General features: G+C 41.3%; 1 protein-coding gene across 2 annotated transcripts in view; it reads left to right on the forward strand.

Annotated features, from left to right (window-relative positions):
- Positions 1-20920, forward strand: part of PKD2 (polycystin 2, transient receptor potential cation channel) — a 71082-nt gene that overhangs the window by 12776 nt on the left and 37386 nt on the right. For both annotated transcript variants that reach the window (XM_001099242.5, XM_028848611.2), the window contains exons 2-4: positions 341-454; positions 17444-17577; positions 19574-19824. In XM_001099242.5, coding sequence (XP_001099242.3) covers positions 341-454; positions 17444-17577; positions 19574-19824 — 499 coding nt within the window. The remainder of the gene's footprint in view (positions 1-340; positions 455-17443; positions 17578-19573; positions 19825-20920) is intronic.

Consider the following 20920-nt stretch of genomic DNA (forward strand, 5'->3'; position numbering starts at 1 on the left):
TTATTTAACTCCTCTGTTAGGCCTTCCTTATTTCCTGTTCTCTTTTTAAAATTGGACTAAGATACTCCTAATGGGCTTGGGAGCCTATAAAATGATCAGGATTGTTGCCTTATGTTTTGCATGTTTGGGGTAACAGTGGAGCCAGATGTACCCTTAAATAAAAGGTAGGCCTACAAAACCAGTTTCTCGTTGCATTCAAAATGTGATTAAAAAAAAAAAAAAAAGGAGACTCTCGCTTACAGGTGATACTGTTTAGTTTGTTCTTTATTTTCCCTTTTGCCATTCATGAGATTTCTTAAATAAAATGACATCTTTTCTTTTTTTCATTATTATTTTAAAGGTCTCTGGGGAACAAGACTCATGGAGGAAAGCAGCACTAACCGAGAGAAATACCTTAAAAGTGTTTTACGGGAACTGGTCACATACCTCCTTTTTCTCATAGTCTTGTGCATCTGTAAGTAGAATATTTCCTTCCACTTATGGGAAAGTTTTGAAAAGATTTGACCTGTCCAAATCATCGTTAAAAGGAAGTGTCTGTGCACCAGAGGGGCAACTCGGAAGTTACCTTCTTACCTTTTTTTTTTTAATTTGGGCATTTGTTTATTGACTATCTTCCTGTGGTAGAATGCAAGCTTTATAAGAGAAGGGACATGATTTGTTCTCTATAACCCCATTTCCCCAAACTGTGGATGGCAACAGAGGCTCTGAAAAATATGCAAGAAAGAATTTGACCAAGTGCTAAGTGACTGTGGACTTGCGTTTAACATGGGAAGGGAAAGGCAAAGAGTTCAATTCCAATTTAGAATTTGGTCAGGTTCTCTTCTGCACTCTGGTAAACATTAATTAAAAATCAGCATTATCTGACCAGCCAGTTCATCGTCAGTGGTGACGATTTTCACTATGAGATACTCGTGGCAACCTGCCCGACACCAAGAAACCAAGTTAGAGGATTTTTGTATTAGATTTCTTAACAATGAATACAGTGTCACTATTATTACAGTATCATCATTATTGTCATACTGTTATTATATCAGGTAACATAAAGTCTGCATAAGAATTATTTCCAGAAAAATGACTTTCCAAACTTAACTTTCAGAAAATACAAATAATCCTACTAATATTGCTTTTGTTGGCGTATACATGTAAAAGTCTCCTTCTTTTAGATTTGGATAGGTTGCGTCATTGCCTCATTTTAATACATTATTTTTGTCAATCTTTAATAATTGCTAGACTTTTACTCCACAAGAAACTTGCTATAGGCCAGTCTCTTTCCTGTTCTTTTCTTCTTCAGTTTGTCTTCCCATCCTCTGGTAGGGGGAGGGGAGGGATGCCTGAGCTAGATTAGCTGTAGGAACCATTTGTCTCAAAGTCCAGAAAGCCACAGGTGATGGATTTGTTCTCTAAATCAAAGGGCGTTTGATGATGGATTTCTGTCATGTCTCGTCTAAAGTCTTCACGAGAACAGATGAAGAAGCAGATTTATGACCCCAGAGCCTCCTACCAAACTCCTCTGATAAAAGGTTTCCTTTTTTTTTTTTTTTTTTAATTAGAAACAGAGTATTGTTCTGTTTCCCAGGCCAGAGTGCAGTGGCACAATCATAGCTCACTGCAGCCTGGAACTCCTAGGCTTAAATGATCCTCCCACCTCAGTCACCCAAGTAACTGGGACCACAGCTGCATACCACAATGCCCAGCTAACTTTTAAAAACGTTTGTAGAGGTGGAGTCTCACTTTGCTGCCTATTCTGGTCTCCAACTCCTAGCTTCAAGTGATCCTCCTGCCTCAGAAGTGCTGGGATTATAGGCATGAGCCACTGCACCCAGCCTGGATGTGATATTTTTATGTTTTAAATTGTTAGAGTTTAGAAACTGAGATTGAGTTTGTTGCCTGCGTTAAAATGGTGCTTAAATATTAAACTGCAGAGGCCTTAAATATTAACAAGTTGATTAGAATTACTAAGTTCTTTTCAAGCTTTACATATACAGACAAATTTCTTATACAAAATAGAAGGTAACCCCTGTACATAAGTCTAGAATTTCAGCAGTCCCCCAAACTGACTGAGCATTAGAATCACTCAGTGAGTTTAAAATACATGTGTGGTTTGCCCAGACCTACTAACAGAGCCTCCATAATATAGCCTAGAGAAATGAGTTTTCAGATACAGTGATAAATTTGGAAAGTAAGCCAGAGAAGTACGCTGAAGACAGAGAGTTTTAGGAAACATGCCTAAAGTCACATTTGAATTGATTTTCTTGTTTATTTGATAATATTGTTGCTTTTTGTTCTTTTTCACACGAATCACATTTTATTTCTTATGTGAGCAGCTATTTATTTAAAAATTTTGTTTTTGGAATATTGTAGAATCTCTGGTTAGGAAGATATCCTAGCAATCAGATGGTCTGACCTCACTGAATGCTAAAATTCTCTTAAACATCCCTCTCGTATGGTTACTCATCCTGCCTCTGATTGAACAAGAGTCCCAGGTTAAGGGACTTACTTCTTTGAAATCGTTCATTTCATTTTTTTATAGCTATGTTAGAAAGTTCTTCCTTCAGTGAAGCCAGAGTCTGTCTCTTGTGACTTCTACCCAGTTGCATCCTCCAAACCTACCTATACCAAGTATCTTTTTTCCATGTTGCTTTTCCAATTCAGCCCTTCGGAAGTTTGGAGACAAATACCTAATCTCCCCTAAGCCTTCTTCAGGTTAAGCCTTTCTAGTTCATCCAACTGTTGATTATGTGATTGGAGACACAAGTTTGAGTGACTCCCTTGATGGAAAGTCCCTCTGGTGCATGTTCTGTTCATCAGAGTCCCTGAGAAAGCACACGAGCCTCACCACGGTGAGTGGGGCCATGAGATTCCTAAACCAGATGCTACACTGTGGCTTGTGCAACCTGCCATGGCCAGACTCATGAGACTGTCTCATCATATAAATAATTCTTTAGTATCTTCACCAAAAACTGTGAATCACTGTATCCCCCAGCTATATGTGAGCTAGCCTGGGACCATAGTGGAGGACTCCTCTTTCAACCCTGTTAAATTTCATCTCATTAGGATCTGCCCATTTTTCCATTCTGTTGAAATTATCTTGGATCTGGATTCATTCATCTCAACATCAGCTACTCCCTGAAGCCTCACAGTATCAGCAGAGTTATTATCTGTATCCATATCCTTGTAAATTATTAAACCAAAAAAGATTGGTCTAAGAACATCAGTCCATTAATCAAGGCTCTTTGGTTGGAGTTCACTTCATTATATTATCATCCAGCTCAGAGTGTTCATAAACAAGATGATAGGAAAGACTTCTCCAAATGCCTGTCTGCGTAATTCCAACATTCCTCTGATCTGTGAGCTGTTGACCAGATTAAAAAGGAAGTGAGAATAACCAGGCAAGGTTTACTCCTAGCCAAACCTTACTGGCTTCTAGTGACTGAGTCCTTTCCCTATTGCTTACCAGCAATCTTTTTAATTACTAGTTTTAAAATCTTGCCAGCAATGTCAATATCAAATTACCAAGAATATCAAACTCATTACTCTGTATGTAAATAAGATAGTGTATTTACCCCTATGCCTTGGGTATTAGGCTGTTCTTGCATTGCTGTAAATACCCGAGACTGGATAATTTATAAGAAAAGAGGTTTGGCCAGGCACTGTAGCTCATGCCTGTAATCCCAGCACTTTGTCAGGCCAAAGCAGGTGTATTGCTTGAGCCAAGAGTTCAAACTTAGCCTGGACAACAAGGTGAAACCCCCTCTCTACAAAAAATACAAAAATTAGCTGGGCATGGTGGCATGCTCCTGTAGTCCCCGCTACCCAGGAGGCTGAGGTGGGAGGATTGTTTTGAAGCTGGGAGTCAGTGATTGCAGTGAGCCGTGATTGCACCACTGCACTCCATCCAGCCTGGGCAACAGAGCAAGATCCTGTCTCAAAAAATAAATAAATAAATAATAAATAAATAAAAAGAGATTTAGTTGACTCATGGTTGTGCAGTCTGTAGGGGAAGCATAGCTCCAGCATCTGCTTCTGGGGAGGCCTCAGGAAGCTGTTACTCATGGCGGAAGGTGAAGCGGAGCTTGCACATCATGTAGCAAAAGCAGGAGCAAGAGAAAGAGTGGGGCGGGGAAGAAGCCACACACTTCTAAATGACCAGATCTCATGAGAAATCTCTCGTTACCTCAAGGACGGTACCAAGAGGATGGTACTAAATTATTCCTGAGAAATCCACCCCCATGATCTGATCACCTTGTACCAAGCCCCAGCCTCAGCATTGGGGATTACATTTCAACATGAGATTTGGATGGGGACAACATCCAAACTATATCACCTTGCATAGAAGGTGATTTTAGGGTTTTAGGGTAGGTAGGGTTTTAGAAAGCAGTTTGACATAGTAAGAAGAGTACAGGTTTTTTTTGCATCAGACAGACCTGAGTTCAAATCCCAGCTCCACCGCTAACATGCTAGGTAAATGTGGGCAAGTTAATTAACCTTTCTAAGCCTTTGTTTCCTCACTAGTAAAACAAGTATTTGGAAATATCATTGTGAAGATTAGAAATAATACATGAAAAGATCCTAGGATGCTGTCTGTCATACAGTAGTAGTAGTAAGAAGTTATTCTTGCCAAAGATTGTTGAGAATGGCAGAATTCTCAGTTCTAAGAGCTATAGTTTCTGGAGCTCGGTCTCAGATTGATTTGGAGCAGCTAACTGCTCACCAAGAGCTTATTTTCCATCTTACCAATGAAAATTATGTCCCCTGTGTTTTAAAAATCAGTCTACTTAACCAAGAGAACAGAAATGACTTGAGAATTAAGTAATCTAACTTTCTCTGTAATTTAGGGTTTATTCCTACTAGAAACCTGAGAGTTGCTATGAATTCACCATTAAGCACTTACCAATATACATGGGTTACTGTTATAAATAGCAATAGTATTGCTATTGTGTGAGTTAGGTGTTGAAGTTAAAGAAGGGAATAAAGAATATTATAAGATCTTTGAAAACAGTGGCTGTGTATGGTGGCTCATGCCTATAATCTCAGCACTTTGGGAGGCTGAGGCAGGCAGATCACTTGAAGTCAGGAGTTCGAGACCAGTTTGAGCAACATGGCGAGACCTTGTCTCTGCAAAATATACAAAAATTAGCCGGGCATGGTGGCATGCACCTGTAATCCCAGCTACTTAGGATGCTGAAGCACAAGAATCACTTGAACCTGCGAGGCAGAGTTTGCAGTGAGCCAAGATTGTACCACTGCACTCCAGCCTGGGCAATAGAGTGAGACTCTGTCTCAAAAAAAAAAAAAAAAAAAAGAAAGAAAGAAAGAAAAAATGCAAGGAAGGTATTTGGTGAATGTATAATAAAAATATATTTACCAATTCCTTTTTCTGTGTTCTCTACTCATTCTATAAAATTGAGTAAAAAATCTATAAGTTTAAACACAATAATAGAAACCACAGAAGTTAGCTGAGTCAACGTTGTAGAAATGTAATATTTCTCTCTGTCAAAGAAATAGGCAACATTAAAAAGCAGAAAAGCAATTACAAAGAATGATTATAAGAAACATCACAAAGGATTAATATTTTAACACGTGAAACTCAAAAATCACTTGAGAAAAACAGTAGACTTCCATAAATATTTTACAGAGTAGAAAAAATAGGCCGGGCACAGTGGCTCATGCCTGTAATTCCAGCACTTTGGGAGGCCGCGGAGGGTGGATCACGAGGTCAGGAGTTGAAGACCAGCCTGGCCAAGATGGTGAAACCCCGTCTCTACTAAAAATACAAAAATTAGCCAGGCGTGGTAGCAGGTGCCTGTACTCCCAGCTGCTCAGGAGGCTGAGGCAGAGAATTGCTTGAACCCTTAAACCCGGGAGGCGGAGGTTGCAGTGAGCTGAGATCACACCACTGCATTCTGGCCTGGGTGACAGAACGAGACTCTGTCTCAGCAAAAAAAAAAAGAAAAACAATCCAGGGGCAGGCACAGTGGCTCATGCTTATAATCCCAGTACTTTAGGAAGCCAAGGTGAGAGGATCACTTGAGGCCAGGAGTTCAAGGCCAATCTGGGCAACATAGCAAGACTTTGTCTCCATAAAAAATTTTAAAATTAGCCAGGCACGGTGACACACACCTGTACTCCCAGTTACTTGGGAGCCTGAGGCAGGAGAACTGCTTGAGCCCAGGTTTGAGGCTGCAGTGAGCTATGATTGGACCACTGCACTCCAGCCTGAGCTACAGAGTGAGACCTTGTGTCAAAAAAGTAAAAAAATGAAAATCATCCAGGCATGGTGGCACATGCCTGTACTCCCAGCTACTCAGGAGGCTGAGGCAAAAGGGTTACTTGAACCTGGGAGATGGATACTGCAGTGAGCTGTGGTAATGCCACTGCACTCCAGCCTGGGTGACAGAACGAGACTTTGTCTCAAAACAAATAAAAGAAAATAAAAATAAATACAATTTATTCAAATACAAAAGTGATATGGTTTGATTCTGTGTTGCCATCCAAATCTCATCTCCAATTGTAATCCCCATGTATTGACGGAGGTTCCTGGTAGGAGATGATTGGATCATGGGGATGGTTTCCTCTATGCTGTTCTCATGAGAGTGGGTGAGTTTTCATGAGATCTGGTTGTTTGATAGGTGTCTGGCACTTACCCCTTCTTTTTCTCTCTCCTGCTGCCTTGTGAAGAAGGTGCTTCCTACATCCTTTGCCTTCCACCATGATATTAAGTTTCTTGAGGCCTTCCCAGCCATTTGGAACTGTAAGTCAATTAAACCTCTTTCCTTTATAAATTACCCAGTCTCAGGCAGTTTTTTATAGCAGTGTGAAAATGGTCTAATATAGAGACTTGGTACCAGGAGTGGGGTACTGCTATAAAAATAATCTGAAATTATGGAAGCAACTCTGGAACTGGGTAACAGGCAGCAATTGGAACAGTTGGAGGGCTCAGAAGAAGACAGGAAGATGTGGGAAAGTTTGGAACTTCCTAGAGACTTGTTGAATGGCTTTGACCAATACACTGATAGTGATATGGACAATGAAGTCCAGGCTGAGGTGCTCTCAGATGGAGATGAGGAACTAATTGGGAACTCAAATAAACGTCACTCTTGCTATGTTTTAGCAGAGACTGGTGGCATTTTTCCCCTGCCCTAGAGATCTATGGCGCTTTGAACTTGAAAGAGATGATTTAGGGTATCTGGCAGAAGAAATTTCTAAGCACCAAAGCATTCGAGAGGTGACCTGGCTTTTCCTGAAAGCATACAGTTATATGTGCTCACAAAGGGATGGTTTGAAGTTGGAACTTATGTTTAAAGGGGAAGCAGAGTGCAACAAAAGTTTAGGGAGTTTGCAGCCTGACCATGTGGTAGAAAAGAAAAACTCATTTTCTGGGGAGAAATTCAAGCTGGCTGGAGAAATTTGCATAAGTAACGTGAGTTGCCAAGACAATGGGAAAATGTCTCCAGGGCGTTTCAGAAAATCTTCAGGGCAGACCCTCGCAACACAGGCCTGGAGCCTAGAAGGGAAAAATGGTTTTATGAGCCAGGCCCAGGACCCAACTGCTCTGTGCAGCCTTGGGACATGGCACCCTGTGTTCCAGCCACTCCAGCTCCAGCTATGGCTAAAAGGAGCCAAGGTACAGCTGGACCATTGCTTCAGAGGGTGCAAATCCCAAGCATTGGCAGCTTCCATGTGGTGTTGGGCCTTTGGGTGCACAGAAGACAAAAGTTGAGCTTTGGAAGCCACTGCCTAGATTTCAGAGGATTTATGGAAACACCTTGATGTCCAGGCAGAAGTCTGCTGCCGGGGCAGAGCCTTATGGAGAACCTCTACTAGGGCAATGCAGAGGGAAAATGTGGGGTTGAAGCTCCCACACAGAGTCCCCACTGGGGCGCTGCCTCATGGAGCTGTGAGAAGAGGACCACCATCCTCCAGACCCCAGAATGGTAGATCCACCAACAGATTGTACTCTGTGCTCAAAAAAGCTGCAGACACACAGTGCCAGCCTGTGAAAGCAGCTGTAGGGGCTGTGCCCTGCAGAGCCACAGAGGTGGAGCTGTCCAAGGCCATGGGAGCCCATTCCTTGCATTCGCGTGCCCTGGATGTGAGAAAGGGAATCAAAGCAGATTTTGGAGATTTAAGATTTAATGAATGCCCTGTTGAGTTTCAGACTTGAATGGGGCCTCTGACCCCTTTGTTTTGGCCAATTTCTCCCATTTGGAATGGGAACATTTACCCAATGCCTGTACCCCTGTTGTGTCTTGGAGGTAACTAACTTGCTTCTGATTTTACAGACTCGTAGGCGGAAGGGACTTGCCTTATATCAGATGAGACTTTGGACTTGAACTTTTCAGTTAATGTTGGAATGAATTAAGACATTGGGGGACTGTTGGGAAGGCATGTTTGGTTTTGAAATGTGAGAAGGACATGAGATTTGGGAGGTGTCAGGGGTGGAATGATATGGTTTAGCTCTGTGTCTCCACCCAAATCTCATCTCCAATTATAAGCCCCGTGTGTCAAGGGAGGGACCTGATGGGAGGTGACTGGATCATGGGGCCAGTTTCCGCCATGCTGTTTGCATGATAGTGAGGGAGTTCTCATGAGATCTGGTTGTTTGGTAAGTGTCTGGGGCCTCCCCCTTCTCCCTCTCTCTCCTGCTGCCTTGTGAAGAAGGGACTTGCTTCTCCTTTGCCTTCTGCCATGATTCTAAGTTTCCTGAGGTCTCCCCAGCCATTCAGAACTAAGTCAATTAAGCCTCTTCCTGCCTATTCTCAGGCAATTCTTTAAAGCAGTGTGAAAATGAACTACTACAGAAAGTATTTAACTTTAAACTCAGTAGTATCCAAAGAAGTAATGAAAATGGAGAACTGAACAACAAAATCATAGTACAATGTGGTGTGTACTAGGACAGGAAGAGCCCTTTTAAGAAAAGATCTATGTATTTCCATTTATTTATCTCTGAAAGAAGGAAACTTTGCCTTGTGTTCTGAAAAGGAAAGGAATATTTTATTTTACTTGTAAAACTCTTACACGGATGCTAGTCTAAATATATAGTTTTCCTGATTTGCCAGAGATTCCATGAAGATCAAGTTGATATCAAGATCAGTGAAGTAAAGGTCAGTGAGTTAATCTCACAGCAGCTGCAAGCTAATTCCATTTCCAGTGAAAAATATCCTGATAGCTCCCCACATATCTTTTCACAACAAATAGTTTCAGTCTTAAGATCACATGTTGCAATCCATGAGAAGTAACTATTAAGCCTTGGACTATGGCTGGAGGGCTCCTCACCCTTTCTGATATATTGACTGGACAAAAACTCAATTTTAAAATGACAGGAAATAGAAGACATATAGATGTACTTTAAATGTGACCAAAATGGGGCCGGGCACGGTGGCTTAAGCCTGTAATCCCAGCACTTTGGGAGGCCGAGACGGGTGGATCACGAGGTCAGGAGATCGAGACCATCCTGGCTAACACGGTGAAACCCCATCTCTACTAAAAAATACAAAAAACTAGCCGGGCGAGGTGGCAGGCGCCTGTAGTCCCAGCTACTTGGGAGGCTGAGGCAGGAGAATGGCGTAAACCCCGGGTGGCGGAGCTTGCAGTGAGCTGAGATCTGGCCACTGCACTCCAGCATGGGTGACAGAGTGAGACTCCGTCTCAAAAAAAAAAAAAGTGACCAAAATGGGTTGTGAAAACACAAGACAATATCCAAAAGTGCTGGCAACACAGTATACTGTAGAATATTGGTTGTTTACCCTTGCTATTGTGTGGCTGAGCTTATTGCCACTGCCACCCCTTGCAAGAGCATCAAACTGCCTATCACTAGTCTAGGAAAAGATCAAAATTCAAAATTCGAAGTACAGTTTCTACTGAATACTTATCACTTTTGCACCATTTTAAAGTCAAAAAATCAGTAAGTTGAACCATCCTATATCCAAGATTGTCTGTATGTAAATATTATACATCTTTCTCTCACTTTTAAAACACAATAATACCAGCCAATACTACCATTCTCAGAAGCACTTGTATCAACAGCCTTTACCCCTTAAAGATTTTCCTCACAATTTTACAATTGTTACTTACAATTTTCTTTGAAATGTTGACCAAACCTGGATTAAAAGATTTGGGGGTTTTAGTGACTGTATTTCCCAAACTCTCTTATTGATTCTGCAGTCTCACTTCTGCCTCCTAAAAAAGCCCTCACAAAGGTCACTGGGGATGGCTCTTTTCAGCCTCGTCCTGGCATTTGGTCCAGTGGAGTTTAGCATTCTAGGACTTCCCTCTTTGGCTTTGGTAACTCTCTCTCTTCCTGTGTTCCTCCTTGCTGTGTTCACTTGCTTCACTTTCTTCTCTCTGAAGCGTGTTTACAGAATGTTTTCTCTGATTGGGCCTGTGACGTTCTTTGGGTCATTTTTTCCACAGACAATGCTTCAACTAGTACTCGCGTGCCAGTGACTCCCATGTCCCACTCATGAGCTCTGAACCTAGTACCAGCTTCTGCTGGACATCTACGATGGGATCTCTCACAGCCCTCTCTCACTGGTAACATGCCCCATCCTGAACTCATTTCCCACCCATCTATCCAGCCATGCTCTCTAGTTCACTTGAACCCTGGGTGTCATCCTGGATGCTTTCCCTTCCCAGTCTTCTGTGATCATTCTGCCTCTTCAGAGGCTCTCTAATCTGTCTTTTTTCCTATGTCGCTCTTGTGCCTATTTTAATCCTAATCATCTCTTTCCTGACTTGTTCAGTTGGTCAGTAATTTAATTAAAAACAGATTTAGGCCCTGTCCTTAAATGTGATAAGTGATATGAAAGGAGGTGATTGGGGAAAAGGATTTCCCTCAAGGAAGGCCTCTCTGAAGCCTGAAGCAAGATTGAGAACAGAGGAAGAGAGAATTGTATGAATGAAGGCTCTGAGGCAGGAAAACACTCAGATCATTCCAGAAACACTCAGAAGCCAAGTGAAGCCAGTTCCTGGAGATCAGATCATCAGATGAAGATGGAAAGGTGACCAGGGGCCAGACCTGTAGTTCTGGTTGGCCTTGGTGAGGGATTTACAGTAGAACACCCCATGGTTTAAGTATGAAAGGGACAAGATTCCTCTAAGTTTTAAGAGGCCTTGAAATATGAACCACAGATTAGATGGAAGCTGCTCTCCCTGTGTCTGGACTTTTTAGAATTTCCAAGCACTGCTGTTTCTGGAACCAGATTAATACAAGTCACTCTTCCATTTATTTATTTATGTATTTATTTGAGACAGGGTCTCACTCTGTCACCCAGGTTAGAGTGCAGTGGCATGAACACAGCTCACTGCAGCTTGGGGGCTAAAGAGATCCTCCTGCCTCAGCTTCCCATGTAGTTGGGACCACAGGCACACACCACCCAGCTAATTTTATTTATTGTAGAAATGAGGTCTCATTTTGCTGCCCAGGCTGTTCTTGAACTCTTGGGCTCAAGCGATCCTCCTGCAACATCCTCCCAAAGTGCTGGGATCACTCTTCCATTTAACATGGTATCTCAACGTCAAGATAAACTTTAAAATCTTTAGACAATAGGCTGGCATTTTACCAAACGATCTTTACTTACTTCTTTAGAACTGCCACTCCCTATAAATATCTGGTTCTTCAACCACATCAAACCACTTGTGATCTCAAAAAGCCTCAGTGTACACTGTTCCTTTCTGTCATTCTAATTCCTCCTCATCCTTCAAAATCAGCTCAAGAACCAGATCTAGACAGAAGCTTAGCGGTGCCCACCCGAACCAGCCCCCACCTCCGAGTTGTGCTGCCATTCAGGCCCACCTCTTCACACAGGATTATCAGACCAGACCAGCTCATGCATTCACCCCCCTCGCAGGGATGGGATGCAGCTGTGCACCTCTCAGTGCCGACACCTGGAGAGTCTCACGAACTGCTGACAGCATTGCCTGTTTCCATTTCTTGTTCACTAGCACTTCTCGTTTCCTAACACACAGAATTTCCTGTAGTATGTCCACTTAATCAATTCAAGCCTAATAATTCCTTGATTTGTGTATAGTGCTTTGCATTTATATACTGATGGTCCCCAACTTACGATGGTTCGATTTATGATTTTTCAACTTCATGGTGATGTGAAAGTGATACACATTCTATAGAAACCATACTTTCAATTTTGAAGTTTGGTCTTTTTCCAGGCTACCATACTCTAGAGATGGAGCCACAGCTCCCAGTCAGCCATGTGATTATGAGGGTAAGCGACCAGTACTCTACGGTGTATTGTATTGCCAGATGATGTTGCCCAACTAGCCTAATGTAAGTGTCTAAACATGTTTAAGGTAGGCCAGGCTAAGCTGTGTTGTTCATTCAGTAGGTTAGTTATATTACCTGCATTTTCAGCTTACGATATTTTCAGTTTACAATGGGTTTATCAGGATGTACCTCCACTATAAGTCAAGGTTATCATCTTGTATAGCACTTTGAGTTTATAGAGTCCCTTCAAATGTTTGTTTGCATTTTATTTCCACTGCATCCCTGTGAGGATATCATATAATACACAGCTAGCAAAGCAGTTCGTTTTCCTGTGCAAAATGATAGCTTCATCTTGTGGCAGATTACCTGAAATACTGCGGCCAAGGCATCTTGGTTCTACTGTCTTTGCATCTAGTACGGTTATATTTTTATGGCAGCTCTGATTTCTTCTTTGGCCCAAGGGTTATTAAGAGAGGGAAAAAATTTAATTTCTTAACAGATATATATATCTATGTCAAGTCATATACTTAATTCAAACCCTTAATATTCCTAGGTAATTTTTGTCTACTTTATCTGTCAAAGATTGAAAGATACAGGGTTTTAAGTTTCCAACTGCAATTGTAGTTTTGATAATTCTTTTATTACTAACAGGTATTGCTCTATATATTTTGATGTTCTGTTATTCAATACATAAGAATTCATTACAGTTAAGTCATTATGTATAGTATAATTGACCAATGTAAAATAACCTTTTAATCAAACTGAGTGTTCACCTTATAATGTCCTCTGTCAGAGGATTATAATACCACTTAAAACCTTTTAAAAAATATTTTGTCCCTGATATATTTTCCCATTCATTTATTTTTAGCTTTGAGTGGGTTTCTTCTAACAATTCTAGAGATGCATTTTTATTTTTTAACCAATATTTAAAACTTTGTCATTTAGTAAGAGTCTAAACCATTCATGTTTCATGTTTTTTTTTTGTCAAATTAATATTATTTAGTATTTTCCTCTCTTTTATATGTTCCTGTTATTTTCCATTTATATTCTTTTGCTGGATGGAAATTTTTTCTTTGCTTTTTTATCCTAATGATTTGGAATTTATATAATATATACTATTCTACAATACCCTTTATTTGTTTTTAATATTTGAACCTATATTTTTCAACAATATTAACAATAAAATAGTATTTGTTGCTATTTTGAAATGATAGACCATGTTTTTAAGGCAGCTTTTGTTAGTTCACATGCTGGTTGTTTGGTGATAGTTTTTTTTTTTTTTTTTTTTTTTTTTTTAAGTTTTTGAGACAAGGTCTCGCTCTATCGCCCAGGCTGGAGTGCAGTGGTGCAGTCTCACCCTGTTGCCCAACCTGGTCTCAAACTCTGGAGCTCAACGGTCTGCCCACCTCGGCCTCCCAAAGTGTGGGGATTACAGGTGTGAGCCATCGTGTCTGGCCGATACTGTGTTTTACTGTATTTTGCTCTAGTTTATTTTATGGAAAATGGAAATTCAGGGGTTAAGACAAGGATTGAATAGCAGAAGAAAGATGTGTACATATGTACAGATGTATGTGTCCTTTATGTATTTTTTAATACTCTTGTCTCCTTTCTGGTCCTCATTTAAGGTTATCTATTTCATGCACTAAATTTTTCTTCACAATTCATTTCATTTAGAGAGTGAATGCTACCTTCAAGTGGGCTTTCTCCAGTTTCCTTTCAGGGACTTAAAGGAGAAGTGATGTTAACAGTTTTATATTTCCATTGCATTTTACAGTGTGCAAATGTCTTCACATATATTTCTCCATTTGAGCTTTACAAAAGCCCTTGGTATTATTCTTATTTTCTGGTTTCCAAAATCAGGCTTAGAAGAGTTAAATAGTTGTCCAAGATCTCAAGATGCAAGACCTGCCATCATGAACAGAGGCAGATGTTCAGGATGGAGGCAAGCTGAAACTCAAAACCAAATCAGTATGACTCCAAATTCAGGGGGCTTTTAGCTGCCACCTGCATGGGCTCATGGTGTAGCTGACCACCAGAGTTTGTGAGCTGTCACTCAGGTGTGCCATGAACTTCCTTGGGACCTGGCACAGGACTGAGTTAACGTTTGCTGATTAAATATCTTTTAAGGCTGGGCGCGGTGGCTCACGACCGTAATCCCAGCACTTTGGGAGGCCGAGCAGGGAGGATCACTTGAGCTCACAAGTTTGAGGTAAGCCTGGGCAGCATGGCGAAACCCCATCTCTACGAAAAATTTAAAAATTAGCTGGCCATAGTGGTGCATGCCTGTAGTCCCAGGTACTCGGGAAACTGAGATGGGAGGATCACTTGAGCCCATGAGATTGAGGCTACAGTGAGCGGAGATGGTGCCACTGCACTCCTGCCTTGGCCATAGAGCCAGACCTTGTCTCAAAAAAAAAAAAAAGAAAGAAAGAAAGAAAAGGTACGGTAATCATCCCTTCAAAGCTGGAAGGGATTATTTACCTGGCTGTCCAGCAGATGGTGCTACATAACCAAGAGAATCTGTTGCTTGCCCTTTGGTGAAGCTATTAAAGCCAATATAGATCTTGAGAATTTCAAAAGCAAAAATCAGTACTGGATTATGAGTGGTCTAGGAAAATAAAGGGATACATTTTCAATTCAGTATCTAAGATCCTTATATTTACATACTTATATATAGTTATACCATATTTATAAATAAAAATATGTAAATAATTTATCAAAATTCCTTTTTAACAACAACCACAGTAAACCCACAGGTTAAAAACTCCACAACAGTCTATATTAATCAGTCAATCCAAAGTACATTCCAATTCCAAGTTCATTGAAAATAATCAACTTAATTATTTGGTTGGCTCTTAGCAGCCTTCACTGCTTGCTCTTGTGTCATGTCCCTTTCTCTCCTCGATTGACTGTAGACTGACAGGCCTTTGCAGAGGACAGTGTACTCATGTCCATCCTTTGCATTCTTTGTGGGAGTTGGCTAGGCAGCACTCGCTGGGGACCCTATGAACTCTTCTGAGTGCAGAGATCACATCTTGTTCATCTTCATGCCCAATACCTTGTTCCATAAATATGAGTGGATTAGAATTCTAAACTCTTAACTCTTGTCGCAAGACAGTTCTGAGAGGTAGTAAGTCATGTAACACCTGAAGAGGACTGTTCTTGTCCTAATTACATTAGGTTATAGGATGACAGGTGAGGGAGCCAAACCAGGGGGACTGGACATTTTTCGTACGTCTCTAGATACAGTATACAAGTTGTGTGTATTATGTCTATTTACTGCTTAATTGATTGCTTGAGATGAACTCCCAAACACACTCGTGTTTGGATCATTATTACCTACCCTTCTTAAATAATCTTAATTTCCTATGATGCTTGAAAGGGAAAGAGGGGCCAGGTGTGGTGGCTCACACCTGTAATCCCAGCACTTTGGGAGGCCAAGGCAGGTGTATCACCTGAGGTCTGGAGTTCAAGACCAGCCTGATCAACATGGTGAAACCCCATCTCTACTAAAAATAAAAAGTCAGCTGGGCATGGTCGCACATGCCTGTAATCCTAGCTACTGGGGAGGCTGAAGTGGGAGAATTGCTTGAACCTGGGAGGTGGAGGTTGCAATGAGCCGAGATTGCTCCATTGCACTCCAGCCTAGGCAACAACAGTGAAACTCTGTCTCAAAAAAAAAAAGAAAGAAAAATGCAGAGTGGGGAGAAGACAGCTGCATGAAGGAGAGATTTGCTAAATAGTACTTAATCCCAAAATAATTTCTATAGGTTTGAATATGATCCCTGAAATGTATTATAGTTTCAGGTAAGTATTAATTGTGGGTATTCAGAACTGTAGTTTTTAAAAAGCATACAACATGTTTCCTTCCCCTTGAAACGTTTTATCAGCTAATTATAGGAATTATATTATACCTGCAATCATTAAAGTCCAGAATGAGAAAGTACTTGGTAAAGTGCTGAAATCTATAATAAATGCATTATAACAATCCAGTTAAGGAGGAAGAGCCACCATATTGAACATTTGTTAAGTGTCAACCACTGTACTGGATAAATTTTAGTTATTGTTTTTATTTAGGCACCAAAAAATCCATGGGATAGTTGGTTATCCCCATCTTACTGAAGAGGAAACTGAAGCTCAGAAAGTTTAAGCAACTTGCACAGGTCGTATAGCAAGTAAGGAGCATGGCCAGGAATCAGACCCTGATCTCCTTTGGTCTACTAAGCTTGTAAAGGATCTTCCCACCTCCTTCCAAGACCATTCAAAATAATCAGTAAATGTCCATGGCAGGGATGTAGTTTGAGTTATAGGGTTCCATTCAAGATTTGACTGGTAGGTGGGAAGCAGATATGTCTGTGTCAGTCAGCATCTTAGAAAAAGGAGATGATGAACTCAAGTGGTGATTAAGAGAAGTTTAATGAAGGGACTATTTACAGAGATGTGGTGGGGTTAAGAGAACCAAAAAGGGGAAGTGATGCACTCAAAAAAAGTAACCACCTCCAGGCTTTAGGGAACTGGGGGAGGGAGTGGCATAGTGGGAGCCCAGTGTGGTTGTGAGAAAAGGGATTCCCTCAGCACCCATGGCCAAGATTAGAGTCTCCACTGCCAAACTGCATCCAGATGGTGAGGGTATGGAGAACAGGGGTGGGGGAACAAACTCTGTCCTTGATATCCCCGTAGGGCAAAGGATTCCAGTTGGTACAGTTCATAAAGGTTAGCCTCAGGGCACAGAACAGGGCGGAGAAGAATGGAGAATTGATCTGGAGGAAACAAACAATGGCTTGCCCATGTTACTGCAGGGAGAGTAGGCAGTGTGCACAGCAGGAGGGTGGGGAGCCCAGCATAGCTATGACCTTGTGCAGATCAGCCTCACTGGTATGGAGGATCTGAGCCGAGAGGTGGTGGTAGATGAAATTGAGTAGGCATGTTGGAAGTCCCAAATATCAAGTAAACGTTCCTGATCTTACACTGATACTCAATAGTAAGCCAATTTTGTTTCATATGAGCCAATATTAATATTACATATTTCTTTTATAAGCCAGAGAGATAGGGAGATATCCTAGAAGAATGATAGGGGGAAGGAAGGCAGGGGTGAGAGAAGACCTTCTGTGGATATTTGCCCAAACTGTTTATCCATAGGAACAATCCCTTCGTGAAGGCTGCTGGTGTGTGAATGTGTGCCGATTCCCTTGGGGCGTTCATTTGGATCTTTCTGTGTTCCAGTGACCTACGGCATGATGAGCTCCAATGTGTACTACTACACCCGGATGATGTCACAGCTCTTCCTAGACACCCCCGTGTCCAAAACAGAGAAAACTAACTTTAAAACTCTGTCTTCCATGGAAGACTTCTGGAAGGTATTTGCAAATAACTTTGAAAGTACCTCTTTATCACAGAAAATTTTTCATTTGGCTTCATCATTTCAGTGCATGAGTATCGACAGGACCTGCTTTGCATTTAACACTGTGTGAGACGTAAGTTATGGTGAGTTGTTAGAAGTTACTGTTCCTACTCTCAAAGAGGGGTAAAGTTAACACTGAGAACTTTGCCTGTGCCTTGCACTGTGCTGAGTGTTTCATACCTTACCTAATTTAATTTCTATGGTAACTCTATTAGGTAAGTACTAAGAGTATGCCCTAGTTTGTTAATGAGGAAAATGAGATTCAGGATGCTTAAATCATATGGTCACATGGCTAGGGAACAAGAAAAATCGATTTTTTTCTAGCCTGACAGCTACTTCTTCATCCTAGTTTATAATTCGTTCCATGAGTCAAGATTCAATAAATATTTATTGAGAATCTCCTAGAATGTAAGGCCAATGAAGGACAGTGTGGTTCTTCTGTCTTGCTTCGCCTTTTGCATTTTGTCTCTTTGTTGATGATGGCATGTGTCCCCAGCTCTTAAAACAGTGCTTGACACAAAGTAAGGACATTCTTTCAAAGGTCTGCTGTTGGTGGGGCTTGGTGGCTCACGCTTGTAATCCCAGCACTTTGGGAGGCCAAGGCAGGAGGATTGCTTGAGCCCAGGATTTCAAAACCAGCCTGGGCACAACATAGTAAGACTTTGTCTCTCCAAAAAAATTAAAGAATTAGCAGGGTGGGGTGGCACACACCCGTAGTCCCAGCTACTCAGGAGGCTGAGGTGGGAGGATCACTTGAGTGATTGCTTGAGGTCGAGCCATGACCATGCTACTGCATTCCAGCCGGGGCAACAGAGTGAGACCCTGTCTCAAAAAAATCCAAAAAAAAAAAACAAAAACAAAAAACCAAAAACAAACAAAAAGGTTTGCTGTTGTGAAGTTCAACCCAGTCCAGCCCCTTCCCAAATTCCAACATAGTTAACAGTATAGCAATGAATGATACCATAGGAAAAATATTAAACTCATCTGAGGGATATGGGGCTTGGAATCTAAGAAAATTGGAAGGGAAATTGAAAAGAAAATTATTGTTTCTCCTTAGGGAGATAGTTTCTAAAATTCTTACTAAACCCTGGGGTCAGAGCTATTGATTTTAAGGATAGAGACAACTGGGTCACAAGAACCTATTCATATACAAAAGTACTTGGCATCCAAAGCCACACTTGTATAATATGAATCTTTCACCATCTGAGAGGGCAAATCAGTCTATCTCTGTTGATCATCTGATAAGGATAGCACACTGAGAAATAGATCTGTTTTCCCTACAGGCATAGCTAGTTGTACAAACTAACAAGAGACTTTTGTATACACATTCCATGATGATAAATGCCAGTCTCTAAAGGGATAAGGAGGGATTGGAGAGTTCACCATACAGCAAAATAGTCCAGACAGGTGAAAGGTCTATCAGATGCCAGGCTGGTAATCAAAACTGTAGCCTTTTCTCTAAACAAGTTTAGAACCATGATTATGTGAGACATTATTTAATAAGGGGAAGTGGAGTTAATTATGACCCCACCTTTAGTCCAGGAACAAAAATCAGAGCTGCCACATATTAAGTACCCACTCTGTGCCAGGTGCAGTAACTATGCAAATCAGAGCTGCCACATATTAAGTACCCACTCTGTGCCAGGTGCAGTAACTATGCAAATCAGAGCTGCCACGTATTAAGTACCCACTCTGTGCCAGATGCAGTGACTACATAAAAGATGGGTTTTCCAGATGCAGGAACCTTGGTTCAGAGGACCCTGCTCAAGGCCTCATAGCTAACAAGTGATGGGGCAAGATGCTATCCCAAATCTCTCTGACGACAAAACTCATTCTTATCACTCTACTATTTTCATAGAGTTGCCAAATGCTTGGTTATGCAAACGTTCCAGGCAGGAGCAAGACAGCAGCTGAGCTTGGAACTTTTTCAGAGATGTTTCCTGTGCTTTTAGTTCACAGAAGGCTCCTTATTGGATGGGCTGTACTGGAAGATGCAGCCCAGTAACCAGACTGAAGCTGACAACCGAAGTTTCATCTTCTATGAGAACCTGTTGTTAGGGGTACCACGAATACGGCAACTCCGAGTCAGAAATGGATCCTGCTCTATCCCCCAGGACTTGAGAGATGAAATTAAAGAGTGCTATGATGTCTACTCTGTCAGTAGTGAAGATAGGGCTCCCTTCGGGCCCCGAAATGGAACCGCGTAAGTGTCTGGGACTCATTGCCACTTGGTGATATTCACTCATTTATTCTCTGACCTCCCACCATTCATTCATTCATTCCCTGACACCTTCACCGAGGCAAAAAGAAGTTCAGTGACTCTTCAGTGCTTATATTTAAACCTTAGCCAACTTGACCTTTGACTTCTCAAGTTTTCACTACTTTTTAGCCTTCTTTCAGTTTCTACATGCATATTTTTCAAAAGACTAAATCGTTGACCATATGACCCACAAAAAATTAATTATCTGAGCCTTTGAAAATTTCATTTAAGATGCCCTGGGCCCTGTTTTTATAGGTCCAGTAACATCATCCACTAAGTTATTTAACAGCAAGTTTTCAGCTGCAGGAACTCTTTTTTTATAGGTCTTACAAACAGGTTTTTGTTCAGAATGGAGTTATTTAATGTGTAAGCTTGTGAGGCCATTTTTTGTTTGGTTTAAAGCCCATTTTACTCAAATGTTTGAGATTTTAAGTATGTATTTGTACACATGCATATTTACAGGGGCTTTTTGTACACTTTGGTACCCATACTTCAAACATCTTGTGTATTAAGGGAGGGCACTTACTATTTTAGAAGTATTGTAGTTATTATAAAGAAACAGGAAGACCTCCCAGGCCATTTCAGCGTGGGCCTTTGGGGTTGCTGTCCCTGGGTACGTCACTGGTCAGAGTCATCTTCTAAGCTTTGCTCAGCTAATGCTGTCGGTTCATCTAGGTTCTTTTCTTGGAAACTGAGTTGCCCAGAATCCACATTTGTTACTATACAATGGGCAATCACCTTTTCAATTAGTGTATTCTTCTTGTACCATCCAGTGTATACTCTATTTATACCAGAACCCATAAGAAACAAATTTAGTAAAAATCCAGGTTGGACACAGTTTCTCATGCCTGTAATCCCAGCACTTTGGAAGGCCAAGGCGGGCAGATCACTTGAGGTCAGGAGTTCAAGACAGCCTAGCCAACATGGTGAAACCCTGATTCAACTAAAAATACAAAAATTAGCTGGGTGTGGTGGCATGTGCCTATAGTCCCAGCTACTCGGGAGGCTGAGGCAGGAGAATTGCTTGAACCCAAGTGGT

Source organism: Macaca mulatta, chromosome 5 (genome assembly GCF_049350105.2).
Source record: "Macaca mulatta isolate MMU2019108-1 chromosome 5, T2T-MMU8v2.0, whole genome shotgun sequence".
In the NCBI taxonomy this organism is placed as follows: domain Eukaryota; kingdom Metazoa; phylum Chordata; class Mammalia; order Primates; family Cercopithecidae; genus Macaca; species Macaca mulatta.